The 23329-nt window shown below is 36.6% G+C and overlaps 1 protein-coding gene across 1 annotated transcript in view; it reads right to left on the bottom strand.

The window, feature by feature from the left end:
* Positions 1-23329, bottom strand: part of GNAS (GNAS complex locus) — a 53644-nt gene that overhangs the window by 28905 nt on the left and 1410 nt on the right. The window contains exon 3 of the mRNA XM_010165923.1: positions 8119-8216. Coding sequence (XP_010164225.1) covers positions 8119-8216 — 98 coding nt within the window. The remainder of the gene's footprint in view (positions 1-8118; positions 8217-23329) is intronic.

Genomic DNA, 23329 nt, shown 5'->3' with positions numbered 1-23329 from the left:
GTGCCTAGTGAAAATAATTAAAAAAAAAAAAATTCCAGAAAAAAGGGCAATATCATCTGCAAGATCCACATACAGTGACGAAAGCCAAAGAATCTTGAGCTTTCAGCAGTCACATAGCTCTGCCCATTGTGTGACTTTCTGAACGTGTCAAACCTTGCCAAACCTTGGGCCTGTTTTGCCATAAATCCACCAATTTCTCAGCTTTGCACTAGTATCCTGGGACGCTGTTTACTACAATAGTGAGATCCCCTCACACCAGAACACGTGGCACTGCTTACAGGATGAAAGGCTGCTCGGCAGAACAGCAAGGAATCTCTGCAATCAGTGACATTTGTGAAACCTGTTGTTAATGAATTAACTCACAGTAGGAGAAACTCCATTTACTTCCTGTAAGGATGAATCCAGGCTATTGAATTTTTCTTAATCTTTACAATCATGAAAGAAAAACAAAATTGTGTAGTAATGCTATGTTAGCAGCTGCATTTCATGATCTTGTGTAACAATACAATGTATTAATTTCTTGAACACATTATTGTGTGTCATGTCTGTAACAACACCGATTAATCACTCAAAATGGATCCCACATTGAGTCAGGGCTTTGAACACATAGCTGGAATCTTGTTTACTAATATTTTAGTTTGAAAAACAGTAGTAATTTTAAGTAAGTGAAAAATGATTTATGAAGTCTCAAAACTTAACAAATAATCAACAAAAAATCAACCCTAGAAATCATCTTGATTTAAAACTGGAAACACTACTTTTCACTATGGCAACTCTAACTGTCTTGCAGTTAACCAGATAAGTTTAGCCTAGATACACCCGTGTATATAAATCACAGTTCTATGCAGAACAAGCAACCTGACACTGTAGTTCACTAATTCTCATTCTGTTACAAACTTGTACCTATCAACAGAGCAAGAGACCAAGTCCTCAGTAGACAAAAGATGTTTTTTCATCTATTTCTAGCATATTCCCTCACACTATTAATTAATGCCACTACAAAAACTTTGAGGATGGGAAAAGGGAAGAGTGTGAAGGAACGGGGAACCTGTTGCCATTAAAAATGCAGAAATTAGTAAAAATTTAATTAAGAGAAGGTTTGGCTTATATTCCATCTCCTGCTGTATTGCATTTCAACTATTCTCCTTCACCAACAAAAAAAACTCCACTGCATTTGAATCTGTACGTTTGCAGAGTGCCACAAAAAAACAGAAACACAGACAGGTATCAGAGGAAAATTATTTTATGGACAAATTTTATTTAAATAAAAAGTTAACATTCATGCCAAAGTTTCAGAAATACTCTTGAGTAAGTATGTGCCTAACCTGGGCAAATTTTGTGCATGTGAATTTGTTATGGAAACAAAGAAACAGCTGTTGTATGAGCAAATGCTCCATTTTTGTGTGAAAGCAAATGTAACACATGGAGAAATGAACATCCTTTTCCACGAAATCAGGCATCCTTGAACACTTGCACTAGGCTTTACCCGTAACTCTTGCAAGCATTAGCAAATGATATACCTAAACTAAAAGACAAAGTGGGACTAGTTGGATGCAGGACTGGGCCAAGAAATTGGGGAAGAAGTTCCAACCCAGCTTCTTCATGCTTCAGATCAGGTCAGCCCTGGCTCCAGCTGAAGGCAAATCCCTAATACTTACAACCAGACACGGAAAGGAAGTTGCATCTGCAGCCAAAGGCCAGAAAGGAACCGACACATTAACAGATGTGTGGAACAAAGGAGAAATAAAAGTGGCAAATGAATGAAGGCAATGGGTGCAAGGGGATTACAAGTGGCAGAGTGAGTGAAAGTGGAGGCAGAAATCAGAGTCCTGGAGCAAAGAGTCAAACCCTTTCACAGTAATTCAGAATGATGCGGTGGGCATCGCACAGACCTCAAAAGCCAGTGGTATGACCTCTTAAATTATTCACATTTTAGACCTGTAAAGGTCTCTCTGCCATTATGGCTCATGACTTTTAGTATTTTCATTTATCGGTGCTCCTAATTTGTAAGGTTCAAGCAAGCTATTCCAGGACACATTTTGTTTTATCTTGCTTCACACTGGGATGTAATTTATTTTGAAGACAGAGGAGTTTATCTGGGGTTGAGTGTAGCTTGAAATTATGAATTTATGATTAGCTGTGACAACAGTGGGAACATGTGTTGGATTCATAATCCATTTATTGGCTAAATTTAGGTAATCTGGTTTTCACAGCACTTGCCAGCAGGCACATCCCTGCTATCAACAGTTAGCAAGAAAGGGCAGACACATGGAGTAGTATAATTCAGCTACTTATATATCCGGGCTTATTTTGTTGGTAGTGACTTCACTAAAGTCATGCAAAGACAGGAGTTACTGTTCTTCCCATCATCTGCAGCAACCTATTTCTGCACCTAATACTCCACTAGACTGCAGAGAAAATACAACCTGGGCTGTATTTTTTTTTTTAATTTAAATTTAACCTTGTTTAAAACATGATCCTCTATTCCCTCAGGCTGAAGAAGAGTAGGGAGAAGACCCTAATTCGGTTATGTCTAAGTGCTCTGTATAAAGTAAGGTGGGTTTTATAACCAAGACTAAGGATTAGAAATTAAGATTATCTGGGTCTATTTCTTGGCTTGCCAAAGAATTCACATAGTATTAGGCAAGCTCATCAGTTCTATATCAGTGAAAGGGGACATGAATATTATTCTTCCTCACGGGGTTGTTTAACAATATAACTGTTAGTGTCCGTAAGAAGCTCATGTACACCAGGAATATAGTCCAGGGAAATTCCTGTCCTGTTGAATCTGAACATACAGACATAGCTTGCAGAGCTGGAAGAGAGAAGAGCAGCTACTCTGCCAAAATCATATCGAGTGGAAAGAAAGTAAAATGAAAAAAAGGTAATAAATATGAGTAAGAAACTAGGTTAACAGTAGTACCACTGATAAATCAGCCACTATTTTAAAAGGTGAGACTTTCACCAAACACACTTTACTACATGTTCCATGAAGGGAACTTTGTCATGAAGTGAAATCAACATAGAAGAAAATCATTAAGTGCTCAGATCGGGGCTCTTAATTGCTCTCTACAAGTCAGCAAATCCAGAAATAAAACACACTGTAAATTTTAATAAAAATATAAAGAATTTACAACCCATAACAAATTAGAAATTAGAAAAACAGTGCGCCCACATCTGCTGATCCTTTAGCAGCCCTGCACAGCAGTCGGCTAATAGCTGCACTCCCCCCCTTTCTTTGATAAGTATTTTAAAAACAAACATCTTAAAAAATACTTCTCATAAAACTCTTCTGGAGCAGCCTGGCACAGTTCCAAGTTATCAGAAGGGCTCTGCTGGTGCTGAAGTTCGAGAAACGCGACTCTGCACCTAGACCAGCCACCTCCCCCTGCTTTCTCCTTCCCCGAAATGGCAGGCAGCAGGAGAAAAGCCGTCGCGGCCTGCAGCAGGAAATAGCGTGAGAATGGGCTCCCTCGTGCTACTTCCAGCCCTTCCTGATATCGGAGGGTGTGAAATGGGTTGCAAAGACTGTCTCTCACATTATTTCCTTTTCCACTCCAGCCAAAACCAGGAAGCGCCAGCTAGGAGATATGCAGAGAAAGCATAGTGTAAAATGGAGCACAAAGTCAAATTGGTGGCCAAGGCTAACTAAAACAAAAAATTCAAGGATCTGTGGGCACAGCCTCACATTAGCAAGTCTAGAAGAAGCACTAGGAGGCTCATGTACCCAGGCTTTTGATTTGTTCCAAGGCTAATCCAAACGCTAACAATATCAAAGCAATTTTCTTCAGGACATCCACAGACTCTGGGTCAGACCTTACAGGATGGTGCTGGCATCCTTCATGCCACTAACAGCACATCTGTACGGGAGAGATCCTACACTCTGACTGCTCTGCTCTGTATTTGTGATGCTTTAAGAACAGAGCTCCACAAATGAAAACGGAGGGAGAAGTATTACAACAGCATTTCAAAGAGATCACGTTTGTTTATGTTTGACACGAGGCATATATTTGACAAACAGGTCTTGGCACTTGACAGTGGAAAAGGCTCCTATATTCTTAATATTAAGTAATACATTCTATATAAAATGCAATCCTGTGCCTTCAGGGAATAAGGACAGTAGATCATTTATTTACCACCATTTGGGGTTTTCTATATTCTAGACAATTCTGTGTTCTTCTGTTTATTATTAGCCAAGAGCAGTATCACATGGCAGCTTTGGTACAAACATTTGTTGTCTTCTATATACATCCCCCCCAAGATGCAAGAGCAATGCAATCTGGTCTCCTCATAGATAACGCTCCCTCCTCACAGCTAAAACACATTCCTCTCAGAGAGAAACTAGTGGCAACCTCACAGACCATGCTGTTCTAAAAGCAGAATTGAAACTAATTACTTAGTAAGTCCAGTTAAGAAAAGGGAAACGGCCTCCTTTCCTTTCTCTGCCTCTCAAGACTGTAAAATATGCCTGGGCAGGAAGTACAGTAAAGCTCATGACGAGCAGAGGCAGCTACTCTTTCAAAACGAACAGGGTTCCTCCGAAGTGACATTTTCATCTCAGCCAGTGAGCTTGAGGATAAAGGGCAGGATACCAGAAGGGCTCTCCAGGCGATGAGGTTACTGGCCAGGCCTCCCAGCTTCACACCTCCAAGGATCACAACTGCAGTTAAATGGAAAGCCAGGATGGTACCTGTGGCTTTTGGTAAAGTTGTCTCTTCTGAGCAAACACAACCAGAAATTTGGTGCAGCAATGATAACAGTGCATATTAACGTTGTCTTCTTATGAGGAGACACTGAAAAATTGTGGCAAGTCACCAGGAAGTATTGTCGTATTTAAAGTTATTGCCCAGAAGCAGGTGAAAAATACCATTTCCAAACTCTAAACGCCTCCATTCAAGTTAGGTAGATACAACACATCAGGTTGAGAATTACATTCATCCCCACCTTCCTGGGAAAGGACAAGCTGCAAAAAGTGGCTATGCCCTTACCCTTTGTTCATCTAGGAGAGCTCCTGACTCATCAGCTAGTACCCTTCTTTCCTTAGGACAAACTCTGCAAGAATTTAAGCCTCCATCTCCCCAATATTTGTCTTTTCAAGATGCTCCAGCACCCTGCAGCTATGCCATACAGCCCTTAACTCTGAAAGGACCCTCGGTTGGACTACAGCTAAGCTGCCTACATGGAAAACCAGTTTTTATCCATGAAAAGAAGAATTATAAAAGCAGTAATGTCGAACAGAAGGGAACTAGGCAAGTCCTTCTCAGTACCTCACTGCCACCATCACACCATTAACAGAAGATGGAGATCAGAGGAAGCAAAGGACTTGTGCCAGTTCCCAGAGGACAGCAGGCAGTCGGCTGCCTGGAGCAGCTGCCCCACAAGCAGAGCACAAGCCCTGCAATGTGCCCGCTCCCTGAGGACAGGTGAGACAGAGCAGCCCCTAAACTCTTCAAGATCTCTGAAGAAGCTCTGCACACATTTCATGCATGTTTGGCAGAAACAGAAGCAAATTTCATTTTGATATTAACATTTCTGAAAGCCAAACAAAGCCCTGTAAGATATACAGTCCTTGCTATTCCCTGCTAAAAGACAGACAAAAATGATTTTTAAACATTCATCAGAATCTCCTTGCAAAAAGCTTCCTATATATAACTGTGTCACTTCCAACAGTGAAAAACCTTCTTTATTCAAAAAATGCAGAATGTTAAATGAGCCCATATCAAGACAAACTTTACACCAAACAATTCACACTTCAGAAAATGACAGTTTAAAAAAAAAAAAAAATCAAACACTTTACAAACCACTATAAAAAGTTAATTTTTGTGAACAAGAAGCATTGCTTAGAATTTTAAAGTAATTCACCAAACAAAGAATCCAATAATATTTAATATTTTATTCAACTTTCAAGAGCAAGAAGGGATTTTTGGAAGCTAGACTGATCTTAAAGAGAAAAGCCATTTTTCTGCCTTCCATTTTAAGTATGCCTTTCTTGTTTTAAACAGGGACTTCAAAAGGGGAAAGTGTTTTGAACCCAAGACTCTCCTCTGAAAGAACTGACAACTCCAACACAGTTTGCTCAACTTTCTCAACTTTCTTTTAACTTCTGTTAAGCCCTAATGACAGTAGCTTGCACATTCCAATTAAAATAATCTTCACTTGATAAATCTCAGCTACATTTTATATATCGCCTTTGCTACATTTTTGTGTGCTCACCAGTTTAATTTCAAGGTATTAATCATGTCAGATTTCACAGTAAGTAATTTTTGTCAAGTCCGTTGAAAATTTAATATGATAAAAACAAGATCAGAATTTCAAAGTGACATTAACCTCCAAGCAAACATTTTACCACCAAACAACTCTTGCTTTGCATATTCTGTTATTAAAAACAATGCCACTGTATGATCAAAAATGCCAGAAAGGACAAGAACTACCAAAACTAGTAATTAGAAAGCTGCAAGAAAATAATGTCATATACTTTACTATCAAATTGAATAAATATGAGATTTACAAAATATTTTCAGAAAGAGATAGCAACGGTATCTTAGGAAAAAACCCTGTAATTTGTCAGCAACGTACAAGGTTTATTTTTGGCTCAACAGCCCATGATGTAGAATTAAGTGTTCCACTAGATGGAGCAGGACAGTAAAACCATCATGAAGGCCACCCCCTTTGCTGACCCATGAAAAAGTCAACGTCCAGCAAATGGGGATGATAAGAATTTCAGCTTTCTTCTGGGCATTTAGGGCAGAACAAAATTTGCTCCTCTTCCAAAAAAAGGCAACACAAAACCCCCTCAGTGCTTACCAATATTTACTTCTTCCGTTTTTCATATAAGTTGACTATTAACAAACACTAACCAGAAAAACAGATAACCAAATACCATCAGAAACAAAACTAGTTTTCCCCCATTTTTATCAACTTTACACTAGAAAGACAAAATTTACTGGATAGTTGATAGAAAACGAAAATCTTGTAGTATTTTTTATTTTGTGACAACTGAACTTGCAAAAAGATCCATGCCAAATGATGAAACATTAGTCACCTAAAGCAAAAGACTGCTACCTATCAAACAAATTCAGACTAGAAACAATGGCAAAACTTCAAAGAGGCTCCTAAAGACCTGGAACTGTGTAAGTCATAGTAAAATTATCTCCCTAGTCTCTTTTCAAACAGAGTTAATTATTGATTTACCTTTACGTCTACCTAAACAAACAAAAAGAACTGTACTAATTTTATTTCATCAAATGCTGTTTAACAGATGCAGTAGTAGGCACTCTACAGTTGTCCATCATCATGTGAAATGAGAAACCTGCATTTCCTTGACCACTAAACCTTATTTCAGCTTCTCCAAAAGAAGGAGAGTATAAACTAACAAAGAACATTTTTAACCATTAATATTTCAAATTTAAATTCTGCAGTTCTTGAGTATACACAACAAAAATACTAGGAATGGTCAATATTATCACAAACATCTTAATATAAGAAAGTTCTGAACCAATACTATATTGCTCTACGTGATAAATAAATGACAACATGCAGCAGTCTCTCATGACAATACTAATTATCACAGTGGTATAAATAGCAAAAGAGAATGAATCATTCTCACATATGTGCATGAAGGCACACAAGCAGAAGTCGTGGTGACTGATCACAAGCTGCTGCCCATGATTGTTGCTGCCATCTCTTTGTTTCCAGATAAATAAACTGCACTAAAAACACAAACTACAAACATGGGCATGTTTCACAGCAACGTACTTTCCAATTTACTAAAACTTGCTGCAGTATCTCAAGTTGTCATTTGGAAAAGAATTAGTCTAAGTGGAAGAAGCAGGAAATTTGGTCTTTGAGACAATACCATTGTCTACTGCATTAAGGTGTCAGCCTGTATTAAGACCATCTGAAGGCATCTGCAAGGTTTTCAATACAGATATTATTGTCTAACTGAATGCGTTTTTCTCTCTGAATAGTTGGCTACCAAGAATTCACTAAGTAGCATACACTCCTTTTCCAAGGCAAGGAAAAATAAGCATCAGGACCATCCAAACCACTGTAATTAACATTCAGTAAGATAATTTGTATATCGCAGTCAATATATGGCAGAAAAGAAACAATACTTACTACTGTGCACAATCAATCAGTTGATATTCATTAGATCTCTCATAGCAGGCTTTCACACCTTCGTCTTGCCAAAGTGTTTTTGTATGTTCATAAAACTCCTGAAAGAATAAAAATAGTGTTAGCAAAATGGATTGTATTTTAAGAGAACTGGCAAATCGTAACATGTCATTACCACTCTAATGAATGGTAAATGGTTGCATATTTAACAAAAAACTTCAAACATTTTTTAGAACCCAACTACAAGTTCTGTTGGCTCTCTCAGTTGTTTTGACTTTGACACTTTCTAACGCTTAAAGAACTGCTTCTCCATCATTTCGATTGAACCCAAATGTATATTGAAAAAAGGGTTAACTTCTAATTAATGACAATTCTGCTGCATTTTTAATAATCAATTCTATTTGGTAACATCTGTTCTTTAACTCGTGACTCTACTGCATGGTATATTTATTTAGCTGTCAACATTTTTTTTCTTCAGTGAAACATTACTGCTTGGTAATTCTCACATAAAGATAGAAAATGATGTTTAGGTTTTACTTGACTTTCCAAGTTAGTGAGGATGTTCAGGGCCTAAATAATATACAGATGTCTATATAACTCTGTATCACCTAACTCAAAGTATTTGCAGAATTTATGCTTTTAGAGTGTAAAAGAATATTGAACTACAGAAGAAATACAGTGATACAAACCTAGATTGTGTTTGTGTCAGCTTTAAACATTATAAACCAAGATACAAAAGCAGACAACCAAAAATGTAATGCTTCAGTTCTGTTCAACCTGTAACACAAGTACAAAACACGACCAGAAGCCCATTCTTTTTTGCATGTAAAAGATGCACTTTGGCTCCAATGGGGGCACGTGCAATATGTAATTTATTTCTGGCTATCAGTCTAAGAACTCTGAATACTTCGAAAGAACAGCAGCAGCCTAGTGACTTAAATACACACACCACTGCGGGAATTACTTTTATCAATGACCATGGACTTTTCTTGGCTATCTCTCAGAGCCTTTAAAGTGTTCTGGACTAAATACTTTTATTCTGATTTTAAGTGGCTCAGGTAACCTATTCCAAATCAGCTTCTTTGCATCCAGGGCAGCACATGACCTTTAAAAGACTTACTGTATATATTCTATTTCTCCCATCACCCTTTCTCTTCACAGTAGAAATATTTTAAATAAAAAGAATGTATTATTTTAAACAGCCATTCTACTGCTTCAAGGTTCCTCCATTGAATTTGGAATCACTCCCTCTCTTGGGATATCAGTCTCTCACATTCTTTTACTATCAGTGTAGTACAAAGAAAGGGGTCATATCCAAATGTGACCTCCAAGGTTTCATTTGAAAAATAACGTTTTAAAAAATCCCTTTGCTACCAGAATGTTAACTAACACCTGAACTGTACCAGAACAGCAGATGGCACCTTGAAGATGGGTAATGGCATCTTAAAAGTAAATTCAGTGATGCAGATTTTAAAACCATCCTCTTTTTGACAGGCATGAGATGCATACGTGAGTGTGTGATTATACAATTGTGAATAACAATGATGGAAACAGCCTATTAAATGTAAATTTCATCTTGCTTTTATTGCTATTGAATATCCACTAGCTGCACATACACACTAATGACAGTAAATGCACACTACACATCTAACTCTCTATGGTAAAACTATGTTCTAACTTCTTTTAAAGAAATTACAAAGTTTATATATAGTATTAGATGTATTTTTTCAGTTTGTTCCCCGCTTTTATTAACTGCTCATGAACAAAAAGACCAGTTACATTTCTTTCATAAGTAGGTAAGAAGATTTAACTTTATTTTTAGTATTTGTAGATTGTATGAAAATTTGCCATTAAAAGAAGTAAAAGGTGAATCAAAAAATTCCAGTCCACAGTTTTCTTTCTCCAACTTCTGGAATTAAATTCATTGCATGCTTTGATTTTGAAGGCTTCAATTTTTTTTGGCAGTTGGAGGACTGTTAATTACCTTCAGTCTTCAACTGTATCACAGCATAGTAAGGAAAATATCTTTCCAAAGCAAAAAGGAGTAGGAAGAAAAAGTGAAGAAGAGAGGGGGGAATTATCTGGAATCTCACTGTATTTGAACCAAACTCATTTTGGGTTTGGTTTTATATATTTATTTTTAGAAGTAAGAGTAGTCTGATACAGAACATCTTATGACTCACTCAACTCATCACTACAAAGCTGGGAAACTGAAAAATTGAATAGTCAATTGTTCGAGATTTTTTTCTGGTGAAACAGCAGCTGATTCAAAGGGATGCACACTATTTAAATCTCCCATCTAATCAAGATAACTTACAGCAGACTTCAGACAGTTAATTCAACTATTTGACAGAGACATGGTTCTGAAATAGACATCTACTTCCAACTGGAGTCAGCATCTGCCCAGCCAATTATCTCCAAGTATACCCCAAAATACTTGCTTCATCCTGCATTTCAGTAAGTAAACAAATAACTAGGCAAAGATAAGTTTACAGAAAAGGCAACAAAACATGACAGTTCTTCATCACCTCCAAAGAGACTTTTAAAGTGAAAACAGGCAGTGCCTCAATGAAAAAAGTCACAGCACAATAAAACTGACACAAAAATGAGGCACAGAAGACCTTCCTCACTACAACTATGGCATTCTGGTAGAGAAGTGACCTAAAGTAATTATCTCAAACAGCTTATGAACTCCATCATACCTTATGGAGAAACATTTGCAGTAGTTTCTGCAATCAGACTCTTAAAATGGGATGAAAAGTAAAATCCAGTTCCCGGTCTTAGCATAAACACATTGATAATAAAAAGCCTAGGAGTTAGTTTAACAGAACAGTTAACATGTTGTTCAGAACAGTCGTCCCCATGTTTAAAGGGCAGCTCTTAACTTCTAAGAAAATATGCGGATTACAATAACGGGATAATGATCAATGTTTGTGCTTTGTTAGGCTAAATTAGCAATAAAATACTTAATACTGCTTTTATGTCTGTCCTGCTAATCTGAACTATAACCAGCAATACTTATGCAATCTTTTCAATAGGGTTATTAACTGTCCATGTGGGATGGAAAAAGAATTTAAGTCCACATTCTTTGAACCTTTTATTGGCATTTCAAAATCAAGCTCTACAATGAGAAATGAGTAATAGATTATTATACTAAGACACATTGGGATGGGTTTTCTGTGTTTCTTTTGGTCTTTTTTTGGCGTTTGTTTGTTTTCATTTTGTTTTTACAACTAAACTACATGACCTGTGATTGCCAAATATGAAGGCCGTTTATTAATTAACAGTGTTTTTGTCTTTAGGCCACATCAACTATATCTTCCTACATTTTGTGACTAACACTGACCCAGTTTATACAGCTGTAAACTAGGAAGGTGTCCCGCAAAGAACAGTTGTAACTGCGCTTACAGAGTTCCACTCTTGCTTTATTAGAAGCTTATTTTTACTTGTGACTGATTTTGGAATTAAGACATAGTAGCTACTTGCAAAAAACCAAATTCTCCCTCCTCCCCAATACACCTACACTAACCACAATTCTGAAATAATATTTAAGAAAAAGAATAACATAAGAAATCCTCAGCATCCCATTTGAGTCATGGAATGTAGCCTGGGGCTACTCTCAGGAAAGGGAAGTAAAACCACAAGATTTGTTATGCCTTTAGGTAAAATAGGGGCTTCAGAGGCCACTAGAAAAATCGAGTTAGCAACAGGTTTGGCTTTTTTTCCTGGGGCTTTTTTTTTTTTTTTTTTTTTTTTTTGAGTTAAATAGGTCTAATTTGTACAACATCTCTAAAATAATGAGTTAGGAAACAAATTAACCAAAAGTAGCAGGCAAATTTCCTGAAAATAAATAGCCAGAAAACTAGTCCTTACATGTCTGGTTCTTGTTTCCATAACACTGATTCATTTGCTGGCACATTCTAATATAACAGACTCTACAGCAGCATCAACACAGGTTTCCCTTGCACTATAAAATGGAACTCCTAACAAAATAGCTAAAATAAATAATACTAAATAACAATTTGGTTTGAGATGCCATTCCACAATAAACAGGTTTTAAATGTTAGGTTCCAAACAATCCATAGTATTTGCGAAGTGTGGTCATATTATCCATTCTTCCCCTATGTATACTTAAAAGTGAAAAAAATATTTCAAATTATGTCATTTTCCATTTAAAAAAAAAAATGCTGCAGTTACACAATACACACCCAAGATCCTGTTTAAACTATAGCTGAAGCTGTGTAAAGTAACAAAAGTCAACACCAGGGATGAGAGCATGGCATCACCAAGAAAGGTGAAATTGAATTCTTCCGAAGAATTATGTCAAGATTGTAGCATTTATTTATCACCAGATCAAACTTTACACTTTTCAAAGCGATAACATAACCCTAAAGAGGGAGAAATCCTCGTGTAGAACACGGGGAAAACGACACCAATGTAACACAAATCTGAAGAGAACAAACAGGGCTTGACTTTGAATGTGTTCAGGCTGGGCAGGGGCGTAGTTTGAATTCCAGGCACAACCCCTAACTAACAGGCTACGCTTCTGTGAAACTATAAAAACCTCAGAAAATCCACTGTCTGGGTAAACCTCTGCTGGTTTTACTGAGATAACTGAAGTACCAGTAACTATGACTTGCTGATGGCGAGGAAGTCTCATCTCTCATCACATTGTAGCACTGTGATAATACTTTAAAAGTCCTATTTATGTGACATGTATTTCAGTATTAATGTTTTATTTATTAGACAACACTGTCCCCACCTGCTGAAAGTTTCCCCATATAATGATCCAGCAGGCAACATTTGTAAATAGCTTGTATTCACTTGCAGGAATCTATGCAGAAAAAAAATCCATCAGCTGAAATTATAATTTTAAAAGGGATGCTTGGAAAACAGTACTCTGTTCCAGAAAGATCTTCCTGACACAATTCTGGACTAGAAAAGGGGCAATGCAGTCTAATCAAGTTAAAAAACCTACTTGCATTAGAAAATTGTAGCAAATTGAATAAATGGCAGCAGGTAAACAGTAGTTTTATTAAAAGTCAAACCAGAGAAAGTGTTAAAGAACTTGGAGGTTGAGTGTTTTGGTTGTTAGAAAAAATAATCCTCAAGAGACAAACTCCAGGCCTGGGAAAAAATAAAGGAACCAAGATCAGCTTTTGAGAAGCCTTCTAAAAGGATAAAATTTTAGTAGAAAATGAAAGAGAAGAACTGGACATACTGTCTACAAGGTTTTGTTCCCTCCAGATATATAAATACTCAAGAGACTTTAAAAAAAAAGTTTATGAAGCAATGTTTCATGGGCATTAGGATGCTGGCAGGGAAAAACACTGGCACAGTTCTTGCGACTATGACACCATGTTCACAGGAACCTTAGCATGGACATGCAACATTACCTTTTTTTTTGTAAAATATAATATAGGGTGGATCTGTCATTAGAATAGCTTATTTACTAATTCCAGCAAAAGTCAATGCCATTGAAAAAAAACCTTACCTACTAAAAGGTGTGTACAACCATTACACAATGTTGTGGTTAAAACTGGGATTCAATTCCCGGGCAAAGTTCACTGTCCCATGGAGTTGCACATTTCATAATAAGAGTTTTCAATAGGTCATCCACTTACAAACCTAATGATTAAAGGCCAAATCAAACCAGCTCTTAACTGTAAAATTGTATCTTGGAGGACATTTGTTTCCTGACGTGTTTAGCTTTTAAAAATAACACTGACCATTGGTTTTAAAACCTTTTACAAACCCAGTCTGCAAGGTGGGGACACATGAACTTTACTTTCATGACAGTCAGGCAGTTCTGCAGCATTCCACTAACATACTGCATCAGGCCAAGACAAGGTCACAGGACGGCAGGGCAGCACAGTGCATTCCAAGACAAACTGCACAAGTCCATTTTCTCCTTCCAGGATAGGTAAATACATGACAAACTGATTTATTTTTCATTGCTTATATCTGAAATAAAGAGATTACTATTGACTGTAAGGCCACTCAGAGGGAAAGTGATGGCACCTCCTCGTTCTCTCTGTGTTTGGGCAGGGATACTAGAATGTGTTAAATTTGTCAAATCAGACAGTTTAATAGGCCACTTACTTGAACAGGGAAACATCTGCATTCCTAACGGTGTGAACAAGTGTTAATTATTACTTGCTATTTTAGGGAAAATATGCCGATGATATCACAAAGGAAACACATACCTACAAATAGTTGAAGATATTCTCCAGTTACTGGCATGTGTCCAGAGCTGAATACAAAACTCTTTGGGAGAGGCCAGAGTACTCAGCACTTCCCATAACTGAGTCAGAAATATTTTCAGGAAGGATTCAGTCTCATTATCAATAGTTTTTCGTGCTTAGAAAAGAAGAATGATGCTGAAATATTTTGGGTTTCTGCTTACAGTATCTTCAACATTTCTAGTAGCACAGATTAAAACTGGCTGTGGCTGCAAGGAACGGACAATGGGAAGGGAATTTTATTTAAGAAACTCCTATGAAGTTTGAACTTTCATTTTTCCCCTTTGTTAAGAGTTTCAAAACACCACAGTATTTGAGAAATGCGCCAACACACAATTCCATACCCATAATCTACAAAGTGCCTTTAGTTAGAAGGCCTCACTAGTGTAATATCACAGTATTTCTCTTTTATTTCTACTTTCAGAAGAAGTTTAATTGTCACAGAAGCTTAATCTGCTGATACTAGAACATGGCTCAGATTTAATCCTTTCACACAACTCCTATTTAAAGCAGATCATGCCAATTAAGGAGGAAGAACTCAATTTTGGTGAAAGCACTAAGATGGAAGTGGACCCTACTCCCCATTTCATCAAGATTCCTCTGCAATTTTAAACCAAGTAATCAATGTTCCTCTGCTTCTTCAGAGTATACTTGTACATGGAAAGAAGGCAATTCATTAATGGATTAAACTTAATGATAGCATAAAAGGTTCACAAAGAAGTCTTCTATACCATTCCAGCTCTCTCTCGGGGCAGTAGAGAGTGGTAATAGAGGCATTTCAACCACCAGCTATTTTTGTAGACCTCTGGCTAAGGAGGAAGGTTTAATAAAACTCTGAGAAATTTCCTTTGAACATTAAATTAGGGTTTGGAAAATGTCCTTCATACTACGTCATTTAGTTGCTTTTTGTGTAATGAATACATAATAAACTTAAACAGTCAAATCAAATGAACTTATTACCTTATGCAGTGCTAAAAACAAATGCCATTTCAAATAATGGGTTGAACCCCATGGGTTCAAAACTCAGCGTCGCACACGCAGCAAATACACAAGCGAATGCCTGTTCACCCACACATCTTCATTTCCACACGAGCTCTCGCCAACTTCCATTCGAGTTTGTCAAGGGAAAAGGCCTGTACTTGGGGATCTCTCTCAAGATTTGGGACCTGACATGTTTTTTAAATTCTTTCATAACTTCATGAATTAGTGGCACACTCCCTGTTGCTCTGTTCCATGTAAAAGTCCCCCTGTTGGGAAGTTCACAGATGGCTGCATGTAAAAAGGTGACTGCACTATACTGGCCATAATACAATATATTGTATTTGGTACTGGAATAGCAAAAAACAACTTTAAATTTAGCACTGATGGGGACATGTCAAAGAGTACTCCACAGAATCAAAATGGTCACAATACTTTTCACTTTTTTCCTTTTTAGCTATTTCCATGCTCATCCAAGTTCATCCTTTACTCATCTGACATGATGCAAATTAAACTAAAATACCAAAGTCATGATTTTTTTAGAAGCATATTTACCATCACATTTCCAAGTGTCTGTACATAATTTTTATGCCCACAGGCACTTTTAGTTTTATGCCCAAAAAGCATGTCCAGAGGGCAATGAGCGTATTTACACGTTGCTAAGCCTTCATAGAACCTCTCACAGAAACTCTTCTCAAGCCACTGCAATACCAGGCAGGCTCACAGGTGAAATTTTATTTCGTCTATGCATTCACCAATATTTTGTGATAGTCTGTTACTGTGATTAAAACCAGAAAATGCTTAAGAATTTCTATATTAAATTTATGCCTATTTCCTGTTTAATTCAGCTGACAGCTCTTCTATTTCAACAGAAATTGAATTAATCTGTTCTCGTTCTTTAAGACTGGTCTGAAGAAAACAAAGATGTATCAAGAGAAATTAAGTCACAATTTCTTCAAATGAATTTCTAAAATGTGAACTTATGAACCTATAAATATGGTATGGTGGTAATTCACTGGAGAAAAATACAAGTGCAGAATAAAGTATTAGCATTTACTTCAAATACTAATCAAATAAATTAATAATAAAGCAAAATAGAGGGTGGGGGTTTTTAGTACTATAGAAATGACTGCACTACAGAAAAGATGTGCAGATAATGTCATTGTCTGAAGTCCTGGATTGTAGATTCTCCAATTTAAAGAAACACTTTATGGAATTTCAATGGAATTATGTGAACACCTTAGTGAAAGCATGGCAGAATTCAAAGGGTACATTTCTTTAATTTTCTAGCAAAAAATATCTTCCCTTCATGCACAGAATATATTTTATTTTATTGTATATAACAAACTGAAGCATAAGTAACAGCATCCCCGTTTTTCACTGCAGTTAGAAATTGCTGTTATTGGCAACAGAATCTGGATTACCAGAAGGTGGGATAAGAGTTGTTTCTGCAGATGCTGCCACATGTAAGAATTGAACCAGGTGTAGCAAGAAGTACTGCAGCAAACAAATCAGGAGACTAATCACTATACAGAAGAGCAATGCTAATTAGTAAAGCTGCTTAGCTCTTACATTTCATCTCATTTCTGTTCACAGAAGTCAGAAGGATGACTGTCTTTTTTTTTTTAATACACATATACTCATGATTTAGGCTATATTTAAAGCCAAAGTACTATAACATTACTGTTCTTCTGAAAGACTAGCCTAAATATGTATGTCATTTTACTGAATTAACAATTTATGAAATTCCTCCTACAGAGATGCCACTAGTTGATAGCCTTCTACTTTCTTCAGAAAAAATATTCTCAAACTTTTTCCTACAGATTTAAAACAGATACAGCACAAATATTTTCTACTTAGCTTTACATTTATGTGTAAAAAGAAAGAACTTCCCATACTAAAGTTCATTTGCTTTATATGCACACATTGTTTCTAATTATACATTTTACTAAAGAATTACATTTTTTTAATAAATCAAGTTCTCCTCTGTAAATAAAAAGAGCTTTGCATAAATTATGCATGCTCCTACAGAAATCCCAAAGACTTTATTATTTCACAGACCAAAAGGAACATGACCAGTAAAATGCATGGTATTGAATGTGGTTTGTAGAGAATTCACCCACCAGCCACTAACAGACACAGACACCCCTGAGTCACAGCACACACATCCCCGTGTGCGAGAGCTGCGTGGGACCACTGGGGAATTCCTGCGCATCCGAAAGCTCATCATTCCAGGGGACAGCTCCTGTGACAACTGCTGTCAAAAAAGATGGCCACCAGGAATTTGCTTGGGAACCTAAAATCTAAGTTTTGTAACAGTTCTTGCTTTTACTTACTAAAACGAAGTCTAGTCACCCAACAAATCAGATACTACTTTATGCTTATATTCAATATATTTTCATTTTGATTATTCATTAAAAAAAGCTTTGTGTCACTAGAATATTTCTTAGTATGATGCAATGGGCTAGTTCACCCTAAAACTTAGGGTACTGCAGACTGAAGCTGAAATTTAAAAAAATCACTTCCAATAAATAGGTTAGCAATGTCAGAATTTGCTAGATATTTATATTAATTCATAAGAAAAAACCATGAGTATCTACCCATGTGGATAAAAATTAGAGATTTCAGGAGATTCATTTGCAAATTAAAACATGTGTAAGAAGTAATTATTATGAGAAACAGAAACGAAGTCAAGTGGCTCTATGCCTCAGAGTCCCTATACTAAAAGGTGTCTTCAAAAGAACTCTAAGCAATCGTCATTCAAGAATCTACTTCTGCTATTAAAGGATAAGAAAAACAGCTTTATTTAAGTCCTGTTAAGCTCTGATCAAGTAAACTCAATTGGATTATCTAGAAGTCCATTTAGAAGGAGCTGCTCTGTGTAGACAAGATAACAGAGATTTAAAAAAGAGCAAAGACTATTTCAGAGGATCTAGTATCACATCACTGTTGATACTGTCTGTAACACTCCCCATTTGTTTTTGTTAACAACAGTAACATTCTTGAGTTAAAAATACTTCACATATCCACGTTTTCTACTAGTTTTGCACCTGAAAAGGCTTAAATACATTTCGAAGACACATATAATCACTATTTCAGAGATTACAAGATATATATAGCATTAAAAAGAAAGTGATAGTCAGGACAGCGAGCTGACTTGCTCAAAATAATAAAGCAAGTCTGGACAGCACACACCAAGAGCCCTGTATTTTCGTGCTGTGGTAGCTGCCCAGCGTCCATACAATATTATCCAGACACCCAAGAAACCAGGCTCTGTCTCCCAGCTTCCCATGGCTATACCCAGCAGAGAATGTGTTTTGCCTACTTCCTCACCCCAAAATCTGTGACATTTAAGATAGCCTCATGGGAAAAGTCCCCCAGTAGAGTCAGTATGTTTGTCATTACATTATAAAGCTAGTGATGATGTTAAACCAGAACAGCTCTCCTCTTCTTCTCTGATGTATTTAGATAGAAATAATAACACATCTATCATTATACACACCAGGGTGATTATCTCCTGGGACAGATAATTTTGTTCTGTTGCTCCCATAATTATGGAAAACTTTTGGCAGCAGAGATCCCAGTTCACACATTTTCTTACTGAGACTATATTCTCATTATTTTCTTGAAGATTATGGTGTCAAAATGATTTTAAGGACTCCTACTCCCACCTCTGACCCTCCTGTATGTTAACATGTTACACCATTTGTACCACAGTGCCTACGGGCCATGTCGTAAACTGGCCCTCAAAACTGATCCCTGTTAAAAATAACCTCCCCAAAATAGAAGTGTGAAGGAGTAAGGGCTACCAGGATTATTTTTAAGCTGGATCAGTTCAATGGTCTGATTTACGCTGGGGACCCAATGGAAGTTTTTTTGGCACAAGTGAGGGTGGCACATCATGGTGTGGAGGAGAGGGAAGGGATGGCTGTGGGCAGAGGGGATGCTAAGCTGGCTTTGAGGCTGAAGCTAGCGTGTGGTAAAGCTCTGCCTCAAAGACACCACTCAGAAACCATAATAAAACTATTCAGCAGCACCGGTAGTGGGAGATCCAAAATAACTACAATGGAGCAGTGTAATAAAAAATAAACTGGGACCAAAAAACCTGCAGACAATTTCACCAACAGCCTAAAAACCATCCCATCTCTTCTAAGCATGTATTTTTCTAGATCTAGAGAGTCATAGGCTGGAGTGATTCCCCAGTCATTTTGCATTTCAATAGCTAACACTCACATTCTACTACATTTTGAATACAATATTTCTGAAGTTATTATGGTATTTTCAAGAGAGATCTTCCTAAGCTGAGTCCAGATCAATTAAAAATAGGCAGTTGTCAATACTGTTCTGCTATTTTGAATATTTCATTATTCAAAAACAATTGAATAATGATAAATTATAGACAATTATAAAGGGAATATGACCCAAAATACATAGGTTTTATTTGGCAGCTTGGTTCAAACTGGTTGATTATAGAAAGAGAAATGCTCATAGGATGAGAGCATTCCCTTTCCTCTTCCAAAAGAAAGAGTAAAAAGAAAGGGATGAGAAAAAGACCACTATTCTAGCTGGTACTAGGGATGGAGAAAATATCCTAACCACTGTCTGGTATGCAGAACAGGAATACTTATGAGGTTGATTTTTGACACTGAAAAAATATATATAGAATTGTGTTGAGCTAAATGCATTAAAGGACAATAGTGACAGAACTACCATTTGGAAGCCTCAACTACAAGCATCACATGTTTTTAGTTTCCATTTTAATTGATGGAATAGTTGTAAAAACAGCCTTATGTGAGGTCTTTGTTCTTACACACCACATTGCCCCTCTAAAGCATGCACTAATCTGGCTACATGTAAAATTAAAGCGTAAAATTTACCTCTACTAAGTTTAGCTAGTCTGAGATAACTAAATAACCAGTTCTAGCAGAAACTTAGGACAGGTCTCAAATTTACTGCTCAAGCAAACCAACTTTTCTACTTGTTTCATTAGAGAGCCTCAGTGATGAGCACAGTTTATTTAATAATTTCTAAACCACAAACAAATTTATTCTTCTAAAAAAATACTATTTATCATGATATAATATTAAAAAACAAGCCCAGCAGCAGTAATTGTATGTGCACCTTCAGATCTGTACCAATACATCGACAAAGAAAGATCACTACCTCACTTCTGAGGCTTTAACTGATGTGCATTCACAATCAGCTCAATTATTAAAATCAAATGCTTCAGCTATCTCAGCTGAGTTCAGTTTGATTAACTTGGAGGTTTCCTTACTTCAACGTCCTTTTCCTTTGCTTAAAGCCATCATGCTGGACAGTGACAATTTAATCGCATGACAAAAGCCCAACTTGAATAAAAACAATCATAAAGGTCCTTGATATTTAATTAAATTATAATCTTTCATTAAAAATTTGTACTATAGTGTTTTAGAAAAAAAACAGAGTTCTGCTTTCACTACTACTTCTTTTTGTAATGTGGATTTTAGAAACTGTCTGTTGAAAACACACCGAAGACAAGACAAATTGGACTACTGGCTATAAGAGTAGAGCTCTTCTAGGTTCTTGCCAATGGTATATACAGTGTGGTGTATATACAATTTATATACACTGTGGTATATACAGTGTGCTGAAACAACATGGAAGGACTACAAAGATTTGGGTCTACTAAATTGTAATACTTTAAATCATCAGCATAGTTATGTGGACAGAATTCCTTTTGGTAAGTACTATCTTTTTCCTTTCCCCATATGCTACTATTTGTATTCAAGAAGTCTAATTGCTTAATACCACGTGTGCTGAATTAGTATCTCCAACATACTAATTTTTCAGTTTTTAAGAGAAAGTTTAACCTAGCATTGCACTGTACCAACGTTATTTTAAAATCAAGTTGTTTTTTCATTCTTTTTTTAATTCAATACAATATGCTCTACACAAATGACACACGTCCTATAAGTCAAAAACTGCAAAGCGAACAGATGGAGACACAGATTAAGAAAAAAATTAGAACATCAGAATACAGAAGTTCCTCTTTGAATCCTAGATATCTAGAGTCAGACCCTATACTGTCATCACACTGTAAAGCTCCTACGTTCTTCCTTTACTTTCTTCTGCCTTTCACACTATACTGAACCTTGCTGTTAGGAAACCTGAATTCTAGCTCCACCTGTACAGCAGGTAATTCTAAATAGAGATTTCGGTGTGTACTTTACACTTCATTCAAAATACTCCTTCATGTAAAGAAGAAGGATGAGGCCTCTTATGTTCTGAAGAAGAACTCCTGTAGTTGGAGAAGAGATTACAAAATTCTAGCGCTAAACTCTGTATGACTGTGCATTGCCTTCTGGAGAGCTTGCTAAATTATGTTTAGGAAAAGATGAACAGCCTTCTAAAGGGAATGGAAAATGGCTTTGTATTTTAAAAGAGTATGGTACTAAGTACTCAAAGCCCTCGCAGAATTTCTCCTTGGTACATGAGTGTTCTTTCTCCCTACCTTCATGTTCTTCCTATGGCAGAGAGGAGTAGCATCAAATACTACACTGGGGAAAGTACGTCTTGATAACAGTCAAATATGGTTCCCCATGAAGAAAACAGAATAGACAGAAAGCAAGTTCTACAACTCAAAACAGACAGCATTACGTACTGCTAGCACTGCTAAAAATTCCCCTCCCTTTATTAATATGCTATACAGGAAAAGGTTTAGCTGCCAGTTTATGAAATTGTCCCACCAGAGTACTGGAGGAGGAAGTAGATAATCAAGATCTCCTTAGATATAAAGCATAACTAGCACAAGGCTATCCATTCCACTTACAGAAAATTGTTTTTTCTTCAAAGTACTTTTAATTAATCTAGAACAAAGTAAAAAATATTTTTATAGAGGTACCCAAGGATCATTGATTTTTGATACTATACACTGAGAGCTGGCATCTATGGACATTCTAGATCTTAACTTGATCTAAAATATGTAATTAAAATGCACGTTCAGTTTTTCAGGTACCAAAGGACTATAAGCTGAATTCAGACAAACTCAGAAATCAGATACATATTAGCTTATATAACCACCGAGAGCAGAGGGAGCCAACAACACTCCTTCAAAATTAGTGGCTGATGTATATATCCAGTTTAAAACCTCAACCCTACAAACATTTACATATGAAATAGTTAATCATGCCAATGAAGTTAGCCACTAGTCAAAGTTATGCACACACCTAAACCTCTGTAGACTCAGGGCTTAAAAATTTAACACAATACCTTTGCTCAGAGAAGAAAAACTAGTTTTATTGGAGCACTGTTATTTCTGAAGTTGTGTGTCATTCAACACATCAAAGACTCTTCACTGAACTTGAAATTATTTATGGACTTGGCAAGTATATTTCTACTACCTCAGACATCAAGGGCTTCCTACCATGTATCCTACCAAAGATAATACATAGTGAATATTGACTGTTTTTTATATAAAAATTAATGTAACCCATACATACGTGGCTTATCCACTTACCACTACACAATTACCTCTTGCTTTCAGGGAAAAGAAAAAAAAAAAACCCAAATAAAAATCACTATTTTACAAGTGAGTGGAAGAAAAAAAAAAATCTCTGAGATAGAAGAGACAAAGAAAATCAAGTATTTCAGTACGAGGCAGGTCACAGGAACTTGTTACAGCATTGTTACAGATCACAACCTGAACTATCACAAAACAATGGGCAGCAGGAGAGCTGCGGGCACACAGCCAGCTCAAGAGCACATAGGGTGGAGTAAGGAGCTGCTGTCTTTTCTCTTGAATATTCTCCTGAAACGGTCTTCAAAGCAGAATTTTTTTTTGTTGCTCTAACAGGAGAGATCATCCATGAAGGGACCAAATATTCCTATGAATAACACTGACAAGTGTCAAAATTAGAGAGGTGTCAAGTTAAAAACCTCAAAATCTCTAATTTATTTAAGATTCTTTAAGCTAAAATGACTAATATTATATTTTGTCTGCTACAGAAGAATCATAC

This window comes from Antrostomus carolinensis, unplaced genomic scaffold (genome assembly GCF_000700745.2).
Source record: "Antrostomus carolinensis isolate BGI_N321 unplaced genomic scaffold, ASM70074v2 scaffold17094, whole genome shotgun sequence".
NCBI lineage: Eukaryota > Metazoa > Chordata > Aves > Caprimulgiformes > Caprimulgidae > Antrostomus > Antrostomus carolinensis.
Note: the sequence above shows the minus strand (reverse complement) of the source record. Positions and strands in the feature narration are given on the sequence as shown.